Here is a 24319-nt window from a genome sequence, read left to right as displayed (position 1 = left end):
TTAAATAAAAGACTAGATTTTAGATAAAAATGAACCCTTATTATCCCTTAGTCACCAAACTCTCACTATAGCACTCAAATGCACCAAAATTCAGCACAGAGTGGAAAGAAAATTCAGCACTCACTGCGAGTGCCAGGAAACATATGGCTAAACGCACTCGCTATGGGACTTTGTTCCCTTTTAATTGAATCGTGCCCTGTGAGAGAATTCTGGAGAGAAGGGTAATACCCAGTGATTAAGCCATTAAATCCCTGACTGAAATTCTAGCTGATGTTGCTATGATGATGGAAGTTTAACAAAAAGGCTAACAACGCTAATTGGGATAGTGAACTGGAGAGCACAGACATATATCTGCTGGTGAAGAGGCAGGGGGAAATACCCTGAGAATAGAACAGGGACTGGGAAACTGTGGCTGTACAGCAGCTGAGGTGGACTCCAGGAGTTGAACAGTGACAGGTGGGAAGCATGTGCCTTTTGGAGGCATGTGGAAATTTGGTGCAGTAAAACTGCAGCCTGAAGGGTCGTCAGATCTATCTCCTGGATGAGTAAAACAACCAAATTTCCACTAAGGAAATACATACCTGCAGAGAGAAGTGTAAGGGGATGGACACAACTGTTTGTGACACTACCACTGGCTCTACAAGGCAGAGCTGTATTGTATACAGCACAACAGCATAGTGGTTAGCACAAGGATAGGGGCTGTTTAGCACAGGGCTAAATCGCTGGCTTTGAAAGCAGACCAAGGCAGGCCAGCAGCACGGTTCGATTCCCGTAACAGCCTCCCTGAACAGGTGCCGGGATGTGGCGACTAGGGGCTTTTCATAGTAACTTCATTTGAAGCCCACTTGTGACAATAAGCGATTTTCATTTCATTTCATTTCAGTGGCATAGTGGTTAGCACAATGGCTTCACAGCTCGAGCGACCAAGGTTCGATTCCCGGCTGGGTTACTGTCTGTGCGGAGTCTGCACGTTCTCCCTGTGTCTGCGTAGGTTTCCTCCGGGTGCTCCGGTTTCCTCCCGCAGTCCAAAGATGTGCGGGTTAGGTGGATTGGCCATGATAAATTGCCCTTAGTGTCCAAAAAAAAGGTTAAGTGGGGGTTACTGGGTTACAGGGATAGGTAGATAGGTGGGCTTGAGTAGGATGCTCTTTGTCAGGGCCGGTGCAGACTCGATGGGCCAAATGGCCTCCTTCTGCACTGTAAATGATTCTATGATTGCATCCTTTTCAGATATTGGCACTGAAAATGTCACCCCACCATAAAGAACAGTGTCAGCATTGTTGCTTCACAGCGCCAGGGACCTGGGTTCGATTCCCAGCTTGAGTCACTGTCTGTGCGGAATCTGCCTTGTGTCTGCATGGGTTTCTTCTGAGTGCACTGGTTTTCACCCACATGTCCCGAAAGACATGCTGTTTAATGAATTCGACATTCTGAATTCTCCCTCAGCGTACCCAAACAGGCGCTGGAGTGCGGTGACTAGGGGATTTTCACAGTTAATACATTGCAGTGTTAATGTAAGCCTACTTGTGACACTAATAAAAAAGAGATTATGGTCCTCAATGACTGTGATGCTAATCCAGCATTCATGTTCCTATTGTAGAGTCAATGCGACAATCTAAAGGTGGGCAGAGGCCCCATTCTGCTGAGTCCAGATGGAGAAATTGCATTGTTAGAATTTCAGAGACAGAGACGTGGCAGTTGGCCATCTGGTTGTGAATTCTAGGGTACTAAAAAGAAAAAGCTTTGGAAGGCTGGATAGTTTTCTGTCGTCCTTTGTTTTTAAAAAAATTTAAGTCATTTAGGTGAAGTGGATTTGATGGCTGAAGCCACTAATAAAGTGATCTATTTCTATGGTACAATTTAATGAGTACATTCTGGCAACACAACTTGCACACGTTACTTTAGTGTGAAAGTGCAAATCAATGTTTTACTTTGAAAATTTACCGTTCATCAGTAGCTCTGTGCAAAAAACATTCAGTTACTGTCGCACTTGGCCATACCTTTGTGTCTTTTACTACATAAGCATCTGGAGCATGTTCATATGATGGGCCTATGGTAAGATTAGCATACCTGCAAAAATATTTCAAAAATATTTACAGTCTCTCCCAGTTAGACATACCTTATTTTCAGTTATTCATAAGGGTCTAAAGACTGACTCTATGGGTTCAGTGTTTAGGCCCAGTTGGACGCGAGTGCGAGGCGGGCGGACATGGAATTTCACACCACCCACAGCATGCCAGATCCCTCACTTCAACCCGCCCCCATGCCAAAACCTGGTGAGATGAGGGCACAGCACAGCCTGCAAGCAGAGGGTAGCCAATTCAGCTAATTAAAGACCTATTAAAGCCTACTGTTGGAGGCTGACCGAGAATTTCCAATTGGCCTACAAATCCTCAGAGGTAGGGAACAGCGCAGCTGCCCAAAGGTGGCCTCTCAACTTGGGGGCTTAGAGATCTTCCTTCCTGCCTGGGTTCATGGGGGGTGCCCCACACATAGTGACCAGACTGATAATTCTATTTTGTATTTTGAGTTTGAAAAAGCGGTAGGGAGGCTGCCTCCGTCTTGGGTCACTCTCTCTCACTCAACAGTAAAAGACAGCCTTCTTCTGCGGCTGAGCTCGATCGCCTCCTATTGGCCCAAGAGCTTTGAGAGGCTGCATGCCACCCTTAATAGGATGGCGAATCTGCCCTCCAGCCACTGGTTGGCCAATTCAATGATTGATTGTTCCCTAAGATTTTTGACCCCCAATTGAGCCTGCGGTGGGCTCAAAATCCTTGCTCCATGGTCTTCCTATCGTAAGGTAAGCATTGCCTAGTGCTTGCCTGTATATTCCTGAACAACAATTTATACAGCACCTTTAACATAATGAAATATCCCAAAGACGCTTCACAGGAACATTAGGAAACAAAACTGGGCAATGAGCCACATCGAGAGATATTAGGCCACATGACCAAAAGCTTGGTCAAAGAGTTATGTTTTTAGGAGTGTCAAAAGGAGAAAAGTGATATAGCGAGACAAAGAGGTGTAGTGAGTTCCAGAGCTTAGGGCCCAGGCAACTGAAGGCATGGCTCCCAATGGCGGAGCAATTAAAACTGGGATGCTCAAAGTCAGAATTGGAGGACCACAGAGAGCCCAGCGGGGATGGAGGAGATGACAGAGATAGGGAGAGGCAAGGCCAAGCAGGGATTCGAAATCAAGGATGGGAATTTTAAAATCCAAACAATACTTGGCTGGGAACCACTGCAGGCCGGCAAGTGCATGGGGGTGGGGGATAGGGCACAGAGTGTGGTGCGACAAGACATGGGCAGCAGAGTTTTGGATGACCTCAAGTTTGCAGAGGTCAGAATGTGAAAGACCAGTGTCTCTGGAATAGGTGGGTTTAGAGGTAAAGATGGCACGATCGAGGGTTTCAGCAGCAGACGAGCCAAGACGGGGGGAAATTGGACCATGTTGCAGAGGCGGAAATACGCGGTCTTAGCAATGACAGGGAGCTCATTGTCAAAGCTAGGGTAGCAGCAAAAGTGCTACAGTTGGCCTTCACCTCCCTAATGGAGTGAAGGAAAAGTGGTTACCATAATGGCTACCATTCCTGAGTACCATTTAATAACATCTGCTGAACAGTGCAGATGAGTGGACATCAGAAAGACAAAGCACAACTTGGCTGCTCCCTTTCACTTCCACCGGCAAATAGCTTCCTTGTGGTACTGTATCAGAGCACGAGGCAGTGCCTGGTGGAGAGAAGGCAAGAAAGCTGGGGAAGAAAGAAGACAATTCTGTAAATAAAAAATTAATCAGCTGGCTTAATGTGTTTTGGGATGCTTAAATGGGGATACGCTGTCACTTCTCAATTACTAAGAGATATTAACTTACCCATAGCCAGTTCCTTCTTTTCCAGGATTGGTGAAAAAGTTTTTATTTTCTGGAACAAAAGGCAGTTTTTGCTTTGTTAGCCCGCTGAAGGCTTTGTACGGACCACCAATTGTTCCATAGTAACTGCCCAATCCAGACCTGAAGAAATACAAGACAATGTGGAAAACATTTCATTAGATTAAAAGGAGCTCGTAATGTTGCAAGGGGATAAGGAGTGTTTTAGAAACCAGCAAAGAGCAACCAAAACATTTATAAAAATGGAAAAAAATTGAATGAGAATTAACCTTAAACTTAGTATATGTTTGTGATGCTCGGGGAGTAAAGGAATATTGTATCATAATCAAACTTGTCATGTTTTAACAATTGTTTTGCGTGTCAAAATTAATTAGCAGTCCTGTGACTGTTCCTCCACATTTTCTTTTAAAATGTAAAAGTTATGGGGCTGGGTTCTCTGCTGGCGGGATTTTCCATTGCGCCGGTAGCGCACCCACGCCCGGGGATTTATCGATGGCGTGGGGCTGCCCACAATGGAAAACCCCATTGGCCGGTAGGGGGACGGAGAATACCTCTGCCGGCGGGGGTGCACTGCACCAGGAAACTGGAGGACGGAGAAACCCGCCCATGGTCCTTTGAGCCAGGATTCCATTCTGGCATCTTCCCGTCCAGTTATGACATCAACTGGGATCATAACAGATGGCAGCATCCTACAATATCCCGCCATTTTACCAGAAGGCGGAGAGGAGTTGGGTTAAATTGCCACTAGAGGCCAACTAGACTGACTAGCCCAAAATGTCAGGGACTAGCCCAGCTTCCTGGAGGCAAATTCCCAGTGAAAGGCCTGGGGTAAAGAGTTCCAGGCAGGCTTTGAGGACCTCCTCGCCTGCCTGTCCAAGAGCTGTGGATACCTGGTAGAGGAATTGCCCGTCCAATGGTGGCTCAGTTTCAGAGGACATTTTTGAATTTAGAATTTTAGAAAGTTGGAGAGTGGGTGCCTTAAGAAAGTGTGTTCCCTTTCTCTCTCTTTCCTTCCAAGCTGGAAACCCTCGTTTGGCTTCAAAAGCCCACCTCGGGCTGTTATTGTAGGGTGTTGGATACCATTTGGTAGGTCTCAATGACGTTTTTACAGTCTTAAGTAGGTTAACTGTCTGTACTTATTAACTACAAGAATTAAGAACATAAGAACTCATAGAATCACAGAATTTACAGTGCAGAAGGAGGCCATTCGACCCATCGAGTCTGCACCGGCCCTTGGAAAGAGCACCGCACCTCCACCCTATCCCCACACTTCCACCCTATCCCTGTAACCCCACCTTACCTTTTTTGGACACTAAGGGAAATTTAGCATAGACAATCCACATGAAATGAAAATGAAAATCGCTTATTGTCACAAGTAGGCTTCAAATGAAGTTACATCTTTGGACTGTGGGAGGAAACCGGTGCACCCGGAGGAAACCCACGCAGACACGGGGAGGACATGCAGACTTCACACAGACAGTGACCCAAGCCGGGGATCGAACCTGGTACCCTGGCGCTGTGAAGCCATTGTGCTAACCACTGTGCTACCATGCTGCGCATTGTGCAACTGTGCCGCCCATAACTAGGAGCAGGAGTAGGCCATCTGGCCCTTGAGCCTGCTCCGAAATTCAATAAGATCATGGCTGATTCTGCTTGCTCACCATAATCCTTAATTCCTTTACTGTTCAAAAATCTATTTAACTTTGCCTTCAAAACATTCAACGAGGCAGCCTCAACTGCTTCACTGGGACAGGAATTCCACAGATTTACACCCCTTTGGATGAAGAAGTTCCTCCTCAACTCAGTATAAACCTGCTCCCTTATTTTGAGGCTATGTCTCCCAGTTCTAGTTTCACCCACCAGTGGAAACAGCCTCCCTGCTTCTATCTTAACAACCCCCTTCATATTGGGTGGCACGGTAGCACAGTGGTTAGCACTGTGCCACCGTGATATTGGTACTGAAGATGTCACCCCACCATAAGGGACGGCACAGTAGCACAGTTGCTTCACAGCACCAGGGAACTGGTTCAATTCCCAGCTTTAGTCACTGTCTGTGTGGAGTCTGCACGTTCTCCCTGTGTCTGTTTGGGTTTCCTCCAGGTGCTCCGGTTTCCTCCCACAGAAAGACATGCTGTTTGGTGAATTGGACATTCTAAATTCTCCCTTAGTGTATCCGAGCAGGCGCCGGAGTGTGGCGACAAGGAGATTTTCACAGTAAGTCATTGCAGTGTTAATATAAGCCTACTTGTAACACTAATAAAGATTATTATTATAATTTTATATGTTTCTATAAGAACCCCCCTCATTCTTCTAAATTGCAATCAGTATAAATATTATAAATAATAAATCAAATCAAAAGTATAGTCCAGTCTACTCAGTCTCCCCTCATAAGCCAATCCGCTCAACTTTGGAATCAACCAACTGAATCTCCTCTGCAACCCCTCCAATACCAGTACATCCTTTCTCAAGTATGGAGAAAAACCGTACACAATACTCCAGGTGCGGCCTCACCAGTACCCTATAGAGCTGCAACATAACCTCCCTGTTTTTAAACTCCATCCCTCCAGCAATGAAGGACAAAATTCTATTTGTGTTCATGATTACCTGCTGAACCTGCAAACCAACTTTTTGCGATTCATGCACAAAGGCACCCAGATCCCTCTGCACAGCAGCATGCTTCAATTTTTTATCATTTAAATAATAGTCCATTTTGCTTTTATTCCAACCAAAATGGATGACTTCACATTTACCAACATTGTACTCCATCTGCCAGTCCCTTGCCCACTCACTTAATCTATGTTCCTCTGCAGACTTTGTGTCCTACCACTCATCTTAGTGTCATCTGCGAACTTTGACATATCACACTTGGTCGCCAACTCCAAATCATTGATGTAAACAATTGTGGTCCCAAAACTGATCCCTGAGGCACTGATTGGCAACCAGAAAAACATCCATTTATTCCCACTCTTTCATAGAATCATAGAGTTTACAGTGCAGAAGGAGGCCATTTGGCCCATCGAGTCTGCACCGGCTCTTGGAAAGAGCACCCTACTTAAGCCCACGCCTCCACCCTATCCCCGTAACCCAGTAACTCCACCTAACTTTTTGGACACTAAGGGCAATTTAGCATGGACAATCCACCTAACCTGCACATCTTTGGACTTTGCTTTCTGTTAGTTAACCAATTCTCTATCCATGCTGATACATTACCCGTAACACCATGCACCCTTATCTTATGCATAGCCTTCAGTGTGGCACCTTGTTGAAGCTTTCTGGAAATCCAGATACACCACATCCACCAGTCCCCTGTTGTCCACCGTGCTCGTAATGTCTTCAAAGAATTCCAATAAATTAGTTAAACATGACCTGTCTTTCATGAACCCATGCTGTGTCTGCCTAATGGGGCAATTTCTATCCAGATGTCTCGCTGTTTTTTCCTTGATGATAGACTCAAGCATTTTCCCCACAACAGAAGGTAAGCTAACCGGTTTATAGTTATTCACCATTTATCTACCACCTTTTTAAACAGTGACATCACATTTGCTGTTTTCCACCCCAGAGTTCAGTGAATTTTGGTAACTTAACACGAGCGCATTTGCTATTTCTCCCCACATCTCTTTTAGCACCCTGGGATGCATTCGATCAGGGCGAGGGTACTTGTTTACCTTTAGCCCCATTAGTCTAGATGCAGCAGGACATTGATAGGTTGGAGACTTGGGAGGAGAAATGGCAAATGGAGTTTAATCCAAATGTGAGGTAATGCATTTTGGTAGGTCTAACATAGAGTGGAAATATACCGTAAATGGTAAAACTCTTAGGAATATAGAACGTCAGAGAGATCTGGGAGTGCAGGTCCACAGATCTTTGAAGGTGGCAACACAAGTGGACAAGGTAGTCAAGAAAGCATACGGAATGCTTGCCTTCATTGGACGGGGCATCGAGTATAAAAACTGGCAAGTCATGCGACAGTTGTATAGGACCTTGGTAAGGCTGCACTTAGAATATTGCGCACAATTCTGGCCGCCACACCACCAGAAGGATGTGGAGGCTTTGGAGAGGATGCAGAGGAGGTTTACCAGGATGTTGCCTGGTCTGGAGGGTGTTAGCTATGCGGAGAGGCTGAATAGTTTTCATTAGAAAGATGGAGGTTGAGGGGTAACCTGATAGAGGTCTACAAGATTATGAGGGGCATGGATAGAGTGGATGGGCAGGCACTATTTCCCAGGGTGGAGGGGTCAGTCACCAGGGGGCATAGGTTTAAGGTCCGTGGGCAAAGTGTTTTTTTAATTTAGAGTACCCAATTATTTTATTTTTCCAATTAAGGGGCAATTTAGCGTGGCCAATCCACCTAACCTGCACATCTTTGGGTTGTGGGGGTGAAACCCACGCAGACTTGGGGAGAATGTGCCAACTCCACACGGACAGTGACCTAGGGCCGGGATTCGAACCCGGGTCCTCAGTGCCGCAGTCCCAGTGCTAACCACTGTGCCACATGCCGCCCTCCGTGGGGCAAAGTTTAGAAGAGATGTGCGAGGTAGGTTTTTTATGCAGAGGGTGGCGAGTGCCTGGAATGCGTTGCCAGGGGAGGTTGTAGAAGCAGATACATTAACGGCGTTCAAAAGGCATCTTGACAAACACATGGATAGGATGGGTATAGAGGGATACGGCACAAGGAAGTGCTAAGGGTTTTGGCAAAGGTTGGTATCATGACCGGTACAGGCTTGGAAGGCCGAAGGTCCTGTTCCCGTGCAGTATTGTTCTTTGTTCTAGTTTGCCCAACACTATCTCCTTAATGTTAATGATCATTTTTAGATCCTCACCTGCCATAGCCTCCTTGCCATCAATTATTGGCATGTTATTTGTGTCTGAGAAGACCGACACAAAATACCTGTTCAATGCCTCGGCCATTTCCTCATTTCCCATTATTAAATCCTCCTTCTCCCCCTCTAAAGGACCAATGTTTTACCTTAGCCACTCTTAGGTTTGACATATTTGTAGAAACATTTGCGATCTGGTTTTATATTCTGAGCTAGTTTACTCTCATAATCCATCTTACTTTTCTTTATAGCTTTTTCCATGGCTTTGAGTTGACCTTTAAAGATTTCCCAATCTTCTAGTTTCCCACTAATCTTTGCCACATTGTCTGCAATTTCTTTCAATTTGATACCCTCCTATATTTCCTTAGCTATCCATGGCTGATTATCCCATTTCCTATATTCCTTCCTTTTTACTTTTCCTGAGCACTATGAAAAATTGTTTGAAAGTTCTCCACTGTTCTTCAATTGTCCCACCATAAAGTCTTTGCTCCCAGTCTACCTTAGCCAACTCCTCCCTCATCCCATTGTAGTCTCCTTTGTTTAAGCAGAAGACACTGGTATTGGATTTTAACTTTTCTTAAATAAGTATTTTTATTCTCCTCCTTTTTCACATTTTCAGCCAAATTTACACCCACCAACAAAATCAACGGTAACAAATACAATGTCAATCCCCTGGCCAACAATTCCTACCTCCCACCAACCCCCAAATAACCCTCAACATTTTTAAATACAAACATCAAAGGAAAGAATTTAGAAATCCACCATCCACCCATACATAGTCACCAACAACATATACAGTCCAACCACTCCCTGCCCCCCCAACCCCACCCCCCCCTAATGTTCGATGTCATCCAATTCTTGAAAGTGCATAATAAACAAAGCCCATGAATTGTAGAACTCTTCCACCAACTCAAACTTCACCTTCTTGAATGTTAAAAACGGCAACAGATTCCCCCCACTACGCCAGAGCACAGGGTGGAGAAACTGAGCTCCACCCCAACAGGATCCGCCTTTGGGTGATCAGCGAGGCAAAGGTTAAAATATTTGCCTCCGCACCTGCTTCCAACCCCGGCCGATCTGGTACCCCGAATATGGCCTCCAGAGGACCCGGCTAACGCCTCACATGTACCACCTTCAAAATTACCCTGAACACCTCCCTCCAATACCCCTCCAGCTTTGGACAGGACCAAAACATATGAACATGGTTTGCGGGGCCCCTCCCCGCAATGTTCACAAACATCCTCTACCCCCTCAAAGAGTCGGCTCATCCTTGCCTTTGTGAGGTGTGCCCTATACAGCCCCAACCTCACGCACAAAGTTGAGGCATTCACCATCCGGAGCACCTCACACCACAACCCCTCCTCCATGCTCTCTCCCAACTCTTCCTCCCACTTTGCCTTAATCTCCTTCAGCGGTGCCTTCCCTTCTCCCAGGATCGCCCCATAAATCGGCAACACCACCCCCTTCTCCATTCCCCCTGTCATCAGCACCTCTTCCAACAATGTGGAGGCAGGCGCCACCGGAAAACATAAGAACTTAAGAAGTAGGAGCAGAAGTAGGCCATCTGGCCCCTCGAACCTGCTCTGCCATTCAATGAGATCATGGCTGATCTTTTGTGGACTCAGCTCCACTTTCCGGCCCGAACACCATACCCCTTAATCCTTTTTTTCTTCAAAAAACTATCTTTATCTTAAAAACATGCTTGTGCACATGGCTCATCTCTCACTACTGCCCTGATGTCATCCTTAAATATCTGAGCTATGCCACCTCCCTTACCTGCCTGTCTGTCCTTCCGAATAGTCTGATACCCCTGGATATTTAACTCCAGTCGTGACCACCCTGCAACCATGTCTTTGTAATGGCCACTAAATCATACTCATTCACGATGATTTGCGCCGTCAACTCACTTACCTTCTTTTGAATGCTCGAGCATGCAGGTAAAGTGTCCTGATGCTAGTTTTTTTACCTTCTTTTTGAATCCTAACACCTCCATTAATAACATTTCCTTTTTGTTTTATAAATTTAGAGTACCCAATTCATTTTTTCAAATTAAAGGGCAATTTAGCATGGCCAATCCACCTAGCCTGCACATCTTTGGGTTGTGGGGGCGAAACCCACACAAACACCACGAATGTACAAACTCCACACGGACAGTGACCCAGAGCCGGGATCGAACCTGGGACCGCGGCGCCGTGAGGCTGCAGGGCTAACCCACTGCGCCACCGTGCTGCCCTCATTAATACCATTTCCTGAGTTCGTCTTCCTTTTAACTTTTTTCAAAATTTCCCCTGTAGTTGAACGCACCTCCGTATGTGCTAACCTGCTGCTTTGCTTCCCATTAACCAATATACTTCCTGTAGTTTTACCCTTCCCTTCCCCCCCAACTGCTAGTTTAAAGTCCTTGAGACCACCCTATTTATCCTTTCTGCTAGAAATCTCTCCTGGCTTTCCACGCTATTTAAATGAACTCTCTCCCCGTGCTCCTCCCAATTGAATGACCTCTTTTACCACGGTGCAATGGTCGGCTAGCTCATCTTATGAACTCACTCCTCTCTTTCCACACTATTTAAATGAACTCTCTCCTCGCTATTGAAATGAACTCTCGCCTCTCTCTCCACGCTAATTAAATGAACTCTCTTCTCTCTCTCCGTGTTATTTAAATGAACTCTCGCCTCTCTCTCCCAGTGTTATTTAAATGAACTCTCTTCTCTCTCTCCGTGTTATTTAAATGAACTCTCTCCCCGTGCTACTTAAATTAACTCGCTTCCCGTGCTATTTAAATGAACTCTCTCCTCTCTCTCTGCGCTGTTTAAGTGAACTCTCTCCTCTCTCTCCGCGCTACTTAAATTAAGTACATATATACTGTAGCCACCTAAAATGGCTGATTCCCTATTAATTCCCTAATGCGTTCCGCGATCCTGGATGCGATCGGGTACAACCGGGGCGACCCCGTAGACGGTCTAAATAAGTGCAGACAGAAAAAGTCTGAACACCCCACAGCGTTCGCAGGACGCTTGTGGATTCACTTTGAAGCCGTTTTCGGAAATGTTGACCGTGCCCATTTGTCCGCAGACAATATGGCCAAATGGACCCGCACCCTTATCTCCCATGCCACGGAAGCAGGACAGAATGCCTGTAGTAATTATGACCCCTCGGAGGAGGCTCATAATGAGAAATGGGTGGTCAAAAGATTGTCCCGCGTTTGGGAACAAGCGGCTCACAGTAAACCCGCAGCTAGAACCCCTGAGGAAAAGCAAGCCGCCGCAGACGTGCAGGCAGTAAGAACCACTCTCCACAACCCCGCCTGGGTAAACGAGGGAAAGAGCAGCCCCCCAGCAAAACCGCAAGAGTGCTACAATTGCGGACAATTGGGACATTTTGCCAAAGAATGCAATGGCCCTAAAAAGCCACAGAGAGCCCAACAGACAAGCACTCTCAATAAGAAAAAGACAGAGCCCATACATAGCGTTAGCGCCCAGTCCGATCAGACAGACTTGACTGGAACAGACTGACGGTGTGCAGGCTCCCCCAGCTGGGTCTGCGATACCCTGTGGGATAGGTCAGGACGACCCGTAGTCGCAGCAAAGGTTAGAGGACAGCCGATCGAGCTTCTCTGGGACACAGGAGGGTCCCGCACAACCTTAAATTCCTCCACCCTTGGTAAGGACACGTGGCCCATCACAGCCACTATCACCCTCAGCGGCTTCACAGGCCACTCACAACAGGGACATATCACAATCCCTGTACCCATCCAGATCGGAACCATTAATACAAAACACCCCGTTGTGTTAGTCGACCTGCCCCCAACAGCAGGGCACATTTTGGGGACAGACTTCATGAATTCTCATCACCTCTCTTTCGATCCAGTCAACCAGTGTGTCTAGAAGATGGCGAAATCCGCTAGAGCCCCCGCAACGCTCAATATAGGGGATTATATGAACAAAATTAGCGCAGTAGGCGAGTTTTGGTTCAACCCCACTACACTCAGCACGGACCGACAGGTTAGGGCAGTCCTGCAAAAGAACAGGGCAGCATTCGCAACCCACAAACACGAGTGTGGACGGATGACCGGTTCCGTACAAATAACAGGACCGGACCCTAGGCCCCAAAAGCAGTACGGATTCCCCCTAGAAGCAGAGGGAGAAATCCTCAAGGTTATAGAAAGTTTATTAGAGCAGGGCGTCCTAAGATCGGTAGCCTCAACTAATAATGCCCCGATTTGGCCAGTAAGAAAGCCCGACGGATCATGGCGCTTGACCATTGATTATCGGGAACTCAATAAAGTCACCCCTGCAGCAGCCCCCACCGTTGCAACAAGTCCCGAGACCATGCTCAAACAGGGACTCCATGCCCGATATTTCAGGGTTTTGGACGTCAGTAATGGGTTCTGGTCCATTCCATTGGCAAAGGCGTGCCAGTATAAAGTTGCCTTCACTTTCAGAGCGCAGCAGTACACGTGGACATGCCTGCCACAAGGCTTCCACAACTCCCCCTCCATTTTCCACCGACAGCTGGCAAATGGACTAGCAAAGTTTTCTCGCCCAGAATGTCTGGTACAGTATGTAGACGATCTACTACTGCAGACAGACATGAAGGAAGAGCACATTGAGCTTCTGTCCGAAATCCTGGAATTACTACACTCCATTGGCTGTAAAGTAAACCCCAAAAAGGCCCAGATATTGGAAGCAAAAGTGGTATATTTGGGTACGATGATCACACATGGCAAACGCGAGATCGAGCACAAAAGAATCGACTCGATCGCTAAATTGCCCCTTCCCCAACACGTTTCAGCCCTCCGGTCGTTTTTAGGACTGGTTGGCTACTGCCGAAACCACATTGATGGTTTCGCCAGCAAGGCAGCACCCCTCTCAGACCTCCTAAAGAAAGGAGCCCCCTGGGAATGGCTTCCGCAGCATACGGAGGCTGTGGAATCATTAAAACAGGCGCTCATAGCCGCCCCCGCACTACAAGTTCCCGACCCGCTTTCCCCTTACACAATAGAGGTAGCGACCACAGACCGCACCCTTTCAGCCGTGCTCCTCCAGGAACGGCACGACCAGCTAAGACGTGGCTTATGCCTTCCGGATTTTAGATGCTGTGGAGCAGGGATTCTCAGCCTGTGCGAGGCACCGGCTCGCAGTTTTCTGGGCAGTCCAGTACTTCTCATACATTACCGGACTGAACCCCATCACCATTTTGACCGAGCACACCCTCACCCAACTTTTACTAGACGGACGACTTAAAGACGGTACCGTCAGCCAAATCCGCGCTGCTAGGTGGACCCTTCTCTTACAAGGACGGGACATCACAGTCAAACGGACAAAGACTCACACATACTTAGCGGACAATCTACAGTACCCCGGAACCCCCCATGAGTGTGAGATCATTTCACCCCACCATAATACAGGCCCCTTTATAGCTAAAACACCCCCCAGAAAACTAGCCACTCCATCTCAGAACCCCCCTCACCCGGACACGTGTGACCCCATTAGGATTTATGTGGATGGATCTTCCACAATCCTGGATGGGCAACGCATAACAGGTTGTGGGATTTACATGGAGGACGCGCAGGGACGCGCCCTCGGGGAAATCGCATTAAAATTACCCGGACACTTAGGCGCGCAGGCAGCAGAGCTTGCGGCCATCGCCTACATTGTCGAGCACCCAGATTCCTTCCCCAGCCCAGCAGACATATATTCAGACAGTCTATACGTGTGCAACAGCCTCACTGAATTTCTGCCCCTCTGGGAAACAAGAGGATTTGTTTCTGCGGATGGGAAACCCCTCCCCTCAGCCCCATTGCTCTGCCATATTCTGAAAAAAGCCAAAAACCGGACCTTTGGCATTATAAAAGTTCCTCCCCCCCCTGGAAATGTAAAAGCCGACGCACTGGCTAAGGCAGGATCCAGACATGGGTATTTTTGGAAGTCCCCCGAGAGCGCCCCAATGAGTGCGCCAGTGAGTGCAGTTCAGGTCGCGCAGACTAGGATCGAAGATCTAGTAGAGGCCCAGAAGCAGGATAGCGCTCTCACTGAAATCGTGAAAGGGAAGTTTCCAGCCTCATACGAGAGGTACACAAATACAATAACCACACATGACGGTGTGGTGCTAAAGGACACCCTTTACATAGTTCCTGAGCAGGATAGCAAACAAATGATCTGTTTATTCCATGATGGTCATCGACACCAGGGAATCGAACCCACCGCAGCCCACCTCAAACAGCTTTGTTGGTGGCCTAATCTCAAAGAGGATGTATCCCATTACATTGAGAATTGCTTCATCTGCGCTCAGAACAACCCAGATAGATATGCCAAAAAGGCACATCTCAGCCACACCCGACCCGTTAACGGCCCCTGGACTAACCTCCAGATTGATTTTATAGGTCCATTGCCCCCTTGCAGGAATGGCTATAAATATGTTCTGGTGGTCATAGACACTTTTACGAAGTGGGTGGAAGCATTTCCCGCCCGCACCAACACCGCGAAAACCACCGCCAAAATCCTAACCCACCACATTTTTACAAGATGGGGACTCCCCCGCAGTATTGAGTCGGACCGAGGTTCTCACTTTACGGGACGGGTCATGCAGAACATCCTCACGATATTTGGCATAACCCAAAAATTTCACATTGCGTACCACCCTCAGTCGAGTGGTATAGTGGAGCGCATGAATCGGACCCTAAAAACCACCCTTAGGAAAATGGTCCAGCAGAATAACACCACTTGGGATTTGGTCCTCCCCTTTGCGCTGATGTTTTTGCGTAACACTGTTTCCACCTCCACAGGTTTCACCCCGCACACCCTCATGACCGGACGCCCCATGAAAGGGACAGAGTACTTGTTGGGTTTAGACGTGACCAGCCCTGAAGTTACGGCCCTCACCCATGAGAAAGCCTTTGAACAATTACTTGCAAATGTAAAAACGGCTCAGTTAGCACCCGCTGTTAAACTGGGCACTAAAAGAAAACAGAGCAAGGCCTGTTTTGATAAGGCAGTGCATGCAACGGAGTATAATATAGGACAAAAAGTGATGTTGTCTGTGTATAACCCCAGCACATTTCTGTCTCCGAAATACTCGGGTCCATGCTCCATTACGGATAAAGTAAGCCCATCGGTATATAAAATCAAATACCAAAATGGTAAGACTGCGTGGTTTCACATAAACCAGCTAAAGGTTTATGGAGCAGTCAAACCACGCCCACCACGTCATGCTTGACGCAGCAGACCAATCCCCGCCCACAGCCAACGTGACCACACCAACCCCCTCCACGTCCAGCCCAGACACGGACTCGCCCCCGACTCCACCCACAAACTTTACACTCCGCCCCGGAACGCCCACAGACTGCAGCAGCAGAGACAGCGGCTGTGACTCTGACGACAGCCACAGCACGCCTCCCTACTATCCTGATCCCACACCCAGCGACTCCGAATACGACTCCAGTGACCCCTTCCTCATCACTTTCTTAAATAAACCACACCACCGACCACCGAACCAGACGGACGACCCCGACTTTATCCCCACTCAACTCGACAAACGCCATTGGCACCGCGACAACTCCTACAGACTCGTCCGCAACGACGAGAGCAACCCCAACTCATACCACGCAGCCCTCTCAACATTAATCCACTCCTGAATTTGGCACCCGGGAGAAGGGGACGACCCCGACTCAGACCCCCAATTCGCCAACCCCTTTGCGATCCCGTTCGCAACAAAGAACTGAGGTGTCCACATGATGATTTAAAGGAGACACTTGGTGAAAAGTCTTGTCCTTCCTGATGGAACCTGCAGGATGTTTTCCGTTGTTTGTATGTTTGTTTAATGTTGTTTGTCCGACAGGAGAAATTTTCTCACACGCCCATTCTGCCGAAACCTCTCTTGCCTCAGAGACCCACTGTGGCCAGACGCTTGTTCAGAGGAACTAGCTTTTCAGCTGATACTTGTTCGGGTATCAGACGCCCGATCGTAGCTGCTCTTGTGATTCGAGGTTAGAATCAAAGTAGCAACCCCACCATGATGACTACATTTTTGCCCGTTCTTGTCGGTTGCTCAGGCAGTGGAGAGATGGCGTGAGACCCGCCCTGCCTGGGGACCCCCCCGTTGGTCAAAAACGCTCGGGTAGGGGACATACGGTATTGGTAGCCGTCCTACCCGGGGACTCCATCCAAATCTTACCCGTCGCGGCCCATACGCACCTCATTCGACCTTTTCATTTCAAAAACAGTTTTATTTATTTCGGCAACCTTTGGGTTGCTGCCAAATGCTATTTACATCCAGGAACATTTGGATGATAAACTTAGCACTGGTCCACCATTGGGAAGTGTGCCGTGTCCTAACATTTGTTTTGAAAAAAAAAATGGGGGAGAAGTCACATATAGTGACCAATTTTCAGGGTTTAATTGGCCCCAAGAAGGACAGACACACTAACACACCGGATATTAAACCAAGGTAGTTACAGATACTATGCTTGTTTTACAGAACTCCAGAAGCTCCAGGACCGGAGAAAAACAGAGAACACAGAGAAAGAGGACAGCCATGAGGACTCCTTTCATCGTGCTCAACATCTTGTATTTGGACATTTGGTTGCGCGGGAACGCGGACCCCATTACTCCAAACCCCCCTGCTGTTAATGTTTCACTGCCCCGCAGTACCGAGGGCCCAGTCACCAGCCACGCTGCATTATCCTGGTGTGCCAAGTTCATAACTTGGTACTCCCTGTCGTACGTTATTGAGGCACTGTTAGCATTGGCCATACTCTGCTGTGCAGTACAGACCATGCGCCTCCGAAAGTGGAAAAGAAGAGCGTACCGCGCTCGAACCCCGGTATATCGGATCCGATCCCCTATATTCGGTTATGACCAGACCCCAGACCCCCGCGACCTATGAAACCAGAATAATAAAACATGCACTTGCGTTTTTCCTGTCAATAAAAAGAAATGTATGATCCTGAGCTTGACTGCCAAGCCAGGAAAGAATATATGGAATATTTTGATTGTTGTTGTATGTTTTGAGAGATAGGATTATGCAATGCTTGATGAGTGTTTGAGGTAAAATTAGAGGTTCCAAGTTTTTATTTTTTTAGATACATGCCCCTGCCTGACATAGCGCCCTCAAGAATTGTTTAGGTAAATTTTTGTGCATAGCTAGGGTCAGAGTAGTGGCCATGTAGGAGGTGCCCCCCCACCCCCCCGGTCAGGGAATGGAAAGGACAAAACTTATGTGATCCTTCACGTTTCGCGTTAGGATCACAAGGAGGGGCTGTAGCCACCTGAAATGGCTGATTCCCTATTAATTTGGCCAAAACCCGATTTAAAATGGCTAACCGAAAAGGCTGATGGGAAAAGCAGGCAACAGGACACAAACGGACAGCTGCAGACAGAATAGCGCATTCGGCTCTGGGGAAGTCGGCCCAGATCGATACTCAAGACTATTAGCAGCACCTCAACCCAGACATCTGCAGTTTAATCGGCTATCCCCGGGAACAATTGCAACATATTAGCAATTGAATGCCGGGCCAGTCCTGTCGGCGCCTGCAGTGGCCGAAACAAAGACAGGTGAACGACCGCCCCCCGATCGAGGAATCGCCCCATTATTGGAGCATATCGAACCCAGTGATTGGGAACAAGTCCAATCACTTGGGACTCAGGGTCAAGGGCCGCCCAGAGAGGCGGGGAAGCCCCGGGACCCTATAAAGTGAGGGGCCAAGTTCAGATCTCGCTCTCTCGCGTCTTCTCCTGCTCGAGACCTTCGCATGAACATCCCCCAGAAACAGTAAGTTTGACTCCAGCGATCGCTACCCGATAAACTTCCCGCGGGCCAGATCCGATTCGATAAGCCATTCGTTTCCCTGACCTGGTGGGCCCTTCCTAAAGTTAAGTATTGGCCAGTAGTGGTAGGTTTCGATATAGATAGTAGGATAATTGTGTAAGCATTACTTGTTGTATATAATGAATGACCGTTGATTTCAATCTTACTAAGCGGTGTGCTGACTTATTAATCATAACTCGAGCTTGAACCACGTGGTGGTATCAGAAAGATACCTGGCGACTCGTGAGCAAAGGTGACATAATCAGAGCTAATAAAACTAAGGCTAAGAAGAGCAACAATACAGTAGATATACTGTAGCAGTTAAAGTTAGGAGCTGTCTCCATGCTTGCTTGTGCACATGGCTCAGTCCAACACTAAACTGGCCAACTGGGTGTGGGTCATGTGTTCTGTTACATTATTCTATGGGCGGTACTGTGCTAAGACCCACTTAACCCTATATGTGGCAGATCCTAATACTATACCTCCCCTGTGACTTTATCTGACATACTTCAAGGTTATTCTAGATTACCCCATGAATTTATACCATTATTATTACCCCATCTGTCTCCTTCAAGCCTCCAAGTTCATAGGCTCAGGTGGTCGGGAGGCCTTACAACTCACCGATCTCTCATTCACACTGTGGGAGGAATGGTCAGCATTGACGTGCCTGTAAAATCTGTTGACTTGGAGGTTGTTCGGTCATGTGGGTATGTTTTTATCCTCTTTTCCAGTCCTTGGCATTGGACTACTCTTTGGCCATTCGGCAGTTGTGGGCATAGGTAGTTGTTAATTTATTCCGTTATTTCAGGGGCGGATAAAGGCAGTGTTTATTCCCATCACATTGTTTACCAAAATTCTGATCATTTTCTTTTTTACAGGCCCCACCCACAGGCATGAACTTTTGTCTGGCCCTGCCCCTGCCACGTAAAATTCTGCCCTTTGAATCTTTCAATTCAAGTCTGCAACAACTCCGGTATGTTGACTTGTATTCTTGTATACGCTTAACAACTTCCCCATGGCATTCAGTGGGTTTGGGATTTTTTTCTTCCATGGTCACTATCTACTCCTTTGACTCTATAAATTCAATCCTCAGATCTTCAGTCTGTCCTGTAGAATTTACCTTTCTGCTTTTAAGTCCCAATTTGCTCTTCCAGTCTTCACGGGCGAAATTCTCCGTTATCGGCGCAAAGTCCGCCGATCGGCGCAAAAAACGGCGCAAATCCGACTTGCGTCACGCAGGAATAATGGTGGAAAAGTCTCCGGCCCGAAATGGGCAAGCAGCGACGTGGCGGGATCCGCGCTTGCGCACGTGGTTCACGCCGTGCAGCGTCATACACGCCGCACGGCGTGACGGCTCATAAGGACGCGCTGCTCCCCCCACCCGACCGGAACACCCGACCAGAACACCCGACTGGATGGCTGGCCGCCGCTCAGCCCCGAGGTTCGAGTCACGCGATGTGGAGGCGCTCCTGGACGCAGTGGAGCAGAGGAGGGATGCCCTGTATCCCGGGCACGGCCGCAGAGTTGTCCCACGCCACAGCCGGCGTCTGTGGAGGGAGGTGGCAGAGGCCGTCACCGCTGCGGCCCTGACACCACGGACAGTCACCCAGTGCCACAAGAAGGTGAACGACCTCGGCAGAGCAGGCAGGGTGAGCCTCCCCCCCCGCCCGATATCCATATCCCCCCTCCCCATATCCCCCCTCCCCCATATCCCCCCCTCCCCCATATCCCCCCCTCCCCCATATCCCCCCCTCCCCCATATCCCCCCTCCCCCATATCCCCCCTCCCCCATATCCCCCCCTCCCCCACATCCCCCCTCCCCCATCCCCCAAGGGAATCCAGCCCTAACCTTAACATCTGCAATACACGTGCAACCGATGGCGTGCATTCATATACCTGCCTAACACTGTTGCCTTTTACCCCTGCCACCCCCCCCCCCCCCCCCCAGGAGAAGCGAGCACACAACAATAGGGAGCATGTGAGGACTGGAGGAGGGCCCGCTGATGAGAGGCCACTGACCGAACACGAGCAAAGGGCCCTGGAACTGGCTGGCGGACCTGAGGACCGGGAGGTTGCTGATGCAGAGGTCGGGGGCGTACTAGCAAGTGAGCCACCGACAGCCCGTCCTCATATCCCCCCCATCCCCATATCCCCCCCTCCCCCATATCCCCCTCCCCCATACCACCTGATCACTGCCTGCGTGTCTAACCATGCATGCTTCATTGTGTATCGCAGGAGCAAACGTCGAGGCACCCATCCCCGCAGATGCAGACCGCCCGCAGGATGCCCCTCGGAGGCCACGGGAGACGGAGAGACCCGGACCCTCCGGCATGCGACGCCCGCAGGATGCCACTCGCACACCACGGGAGACGGAGAGACCCGGACCCTCCGGCATGCGACGCCCGCAGGATGCCCCTCGCACACCACGGGAGACGGAGAGACCCGGACCCTCCGGCATGCAACGCCCACAGGATGCCCCTCGCACACCACGGGAGACGGAGAGACCCGGACCCTCCGGCATGCGACACCCGCAGGATGTCCCTTGGAGACCACGGGAGACGGAGAGACCTGGAACAACAGGGAGACGACGCCCCCGTCACGTGCGGGTGTGACGACGCAGGCGTGTGCCACCCAGCGACGAGGGGGGCAGCCACAGGCCCCCGTCACAGCCGAGCCAGGACACCACTACCCAGGACACCACTACCCAGGTCACCACTACCCAGGACACCACCACCCAGGACACCCCTACCCAGGACAGCACAACCCAGGACACCCCTACCCGGGACAGCACTACCCAGGAAGACGAAATACCGGACAGTGACTCAGAGTGGATGGGTAGAGACGAACCCCCACCCCAAAGTGCCATGGACTCAGAGTGGGACGAAGAGCATGACACAACGCCACTGCTGTCACCAACACCCTCCACCATCGCAGAAACACTCACCTCGGTTGGGCACTTTAGTGATGAGGCGTCTTGTACACTCACTGGTGCGCACAACACAGCCATCCCGGTACAGCAGGTGGAGGTAGGAGCAGCAGAGGGGCCGGGCGGTCGGAGGGCAGCCCAGCCCAAGCGAACATCTGCCGCCCAGATGGATCCCGGGTTCCTGGAGTTACCACACCCACACATAGATCCGATGCAACCACCGACCCGGAGACGAGCGAAGAGGGTGACGGCCGGCTTGCGGCAGCTGCAGTCGCAGGTGGAGGAGTCCACCCGCGTCCAGGAGCTGGGAGCGGTGCCGGTCAGGCGTGCCACCCAGGCCGACACCGCACGGGTGGCGTCCGCGGTGGAGGCAATGGGTGCGACGGTGTCAGACATGGGGAACGGTTTGCGAGGCCTGGGGCTTTCCGTGCAGGCGGCGTCTGTGGCCCAGGACATGGCTGCCCTCTCATAGGAGGCCATGAGCCAGTGCCAGATGCGCTCAACGCCATGGCCCAGTCTCAGCAGGCCATAGCCCAGTCTCAGCAGGCCATGGCCCAGTCTCAGCAGGCCATGGCCCAGTCTCTGCAGGCCATGGCCCAGTCTCTGCAGGCCATGGCCCAGTCTCTGCAGGCCATGGCCCAGTCTCAGCAGGCCATGGCCCAGTCTCAGCAGGCCATGGCCCAGTCTCAGCAGGCCATGGCCCAGTCTCAGCAGGCCATGGCCCAGTCTCAGCAGGCCATGGCCCAGTCTCAGCAGGCCCATCGCTGAGGGCATCGGCGCCAGTGGCCATGTGCGAGCCGGCATCGCACAGTCACAGACAGGGTTTGCCAACCCCCTGGGCTCCATGGCTGCAAACCTGCAGACCCCTGTCGATACCAGCACGGGCCTCCAGGACTGGCAGCGCCAGATGTCGGGGGGGCGTCGGATGGCCAGTCCGTTCGCATCCCCCACCCATGTAGAGGCCTGGGGGCCATCGGGCACCCCGAGGGAGGAGGAGGTGGTGTGGTCCATCCCGGCTCCCCCTGTAGGGGAGGTCCCGGAACACCGCGACACCTCAGACTCCCCCCCCTTCCGTCCCAGGTGCATCGGGTGGGCAACGGGCAGGACAGGCTGGCAGCTCGCCATCCCAGTCGCCCGGACCGCAGCCTGGCCCATCTAGGCCAGGACGCCCCAGGAAACGGCCGCCAAAGGGATCCTGTGTCAGAGGGCAGGAATCACAGGAGTCCACCTCCAGTTCTGCTGTACCGTCTGGGGAACCACGTAGACGTAGTCAAAGGGCCCGTAAGGCCAAACAATTAGACACTGAGTAAGTTGGCACGGGTGCAGGGCACAGATGGGTTTTAGGGGCTAGGGCACGTGCATGAACTCCTTTGGTTATTAAAGTCAATGCTACACCTACAGAAGCTGCCTTTGTGCTCTGTCCAAAGCGTGCGGGGGTGTCATGTACGTTGAGCGCAAGTGTGTGTGTGAGGGGTGGTCTTACCTCAGCCCCAGGTGAGTCTGCCCCCTTCCCCCTGGGCCGCCATCAACATCCCCCCGGGCAGAGGACGGGACCGTGCGCTGCAGTGTCACAGTTGCATGCAGGGATGGTCCGGGTGGATGGTGGTACTGTGGCCATGGGTCAGACATAGTCCAACGATGTGGAGCCAGGAGCTCATCGCAGGGCAGGTTGTCATCATCCTCCATGGCCTGCAATAGACACGCGTCCACCCGCAACTGTGTGAGCCCGGCCATTGTGCCGCAGGTGGATCGGCAATGGGGGGGTAGTGTGCATGCGGGTGGGGTAGGTGGGGGGGTGAGGGTGCTGGGTGGGTGGATGGGTGGGGCGTGTGGGTGGTCGGCTGTTGCCATGGTGTGCGGTCTGTGGCCACACTACCCGATTCCCACGCCCATCTAGTCAGTGAAGCGGGTGGCTATCAGTCTATCCCGTGCCTGCTGGGCCAGCCGGTAACGGTGGACAGCCACCCGCCTGTGTCTAGCCCGTCTGCCCTGACCATTGCCCCCATCCCCCTCATTTGGGGAGGACTGCGCCTCTTCCTGCTGCTCCTCCACTCCGCCCTCCTCTGCCTGCGGCACATCGCCCCTCTGTTGGGCTATGTTGTACAGGACGCAGCACACCACAATGATGCGGCCGACCCTATCTGACCGATACTGGAGGGCGCCCCCAGAGAGGTCCAGGCACCTGAAACGCATCTTCAGCACACCAAAGCACCTCTCTATCACTCCCCTTGTCGCTACATGGGCATCATTGTAGCGGTTCTCCGCCTCATTGTGTGGCCTCCATATAGGCGTCATCAGCCACGATCGCAATGGGTAGCCCCTGTCGCCCAGCAACCAGCCTCTCAGCCGGGGATGGCGTCCCTCGTACATGCCGGGGATGGTTGACCGCGACAACACGTATGAGTCGTGTACACTGCCTGGGTAACGGGCGCAGACGTGCAGGATCATCATGCAGTGGTCGCAGACCACCTGTATGTTCATCGAATAGGTCCACTTCCTATTGGTGAACACGGCCCTGTTATCTGCAGGTGGCCGCACGGCGACGTGCATCCCATCAATCGCGCCCTGGACCATGGGGAACCCGGCCACGGCAGAGAAGCCCACGGCCCGGGCATCTTGGCTGGCCCGGTCCACAGGGAAGCGGATGTAGCGGTGCGCCATGGCATATAGGGCATCTGTCACTGCCCGGATGCACCGATGTCTGCGATATGCCGGACAGGTCCCCACTCGGTGCCTGGAATCACCCTGTTGCATAAAAGTTCAGGGCCACCGTAACCTTGACGGACACGGGGAGAGGGTGTCCCCCGCCAGTGCCACGCGGTGACAGGTGTGCCAGCAGGTGCCAGATGTGTGCCACGGTTTCCCGCCTCATCCGGAGTCTCCTCCT

General features: G+C 50.6%; 1 protein-coding gene across 1 annotated transcript in view; it reads right to left on the bottom strand.

The window, feature by feature from the left end:
• The window catches only part of cfap96 (cilia and flagella associated protein 96), a 90266-nt gene that overhangs the window by 40951 nt on the left and 24996 nt on the right, over positions 1-24319 (bottom strand). The window contains exons 4-5 of the mRNA XM_072515894.1: positions 3871-4008; positions 2001-2070 (exon numbers count right to left, since the gene is read on the bottom strand). Of these exons, the coding sequence (XP_072371995.1) occupies positions 2001-2070; positions 3871-4008 (208 nt within the window). The remainder of the gene's footprint in view (positions 1-2000; positions 2071-3870; positions 4009-24319) is intronic.

Source organism: Scyliorhinus torazame, chromosome 9, assembly GCF_047496885.1.
Source record: "Scyliorhinus torazame isolate Kashiwa2021f chromosome 9, sScyTor2.1, whole genome shotgun sequence".
NCBI classification, from domain to species: Eukaryota; Metazoa; Chordata; class Chondrichthyes; order Carcharhiniformes; family Scyliorhinidae; genus Scyliorhinus; species Scyliorhinus torazame.
This window is presented reverse-complemented; position numbering and strand designations above follow the sequence as displayed.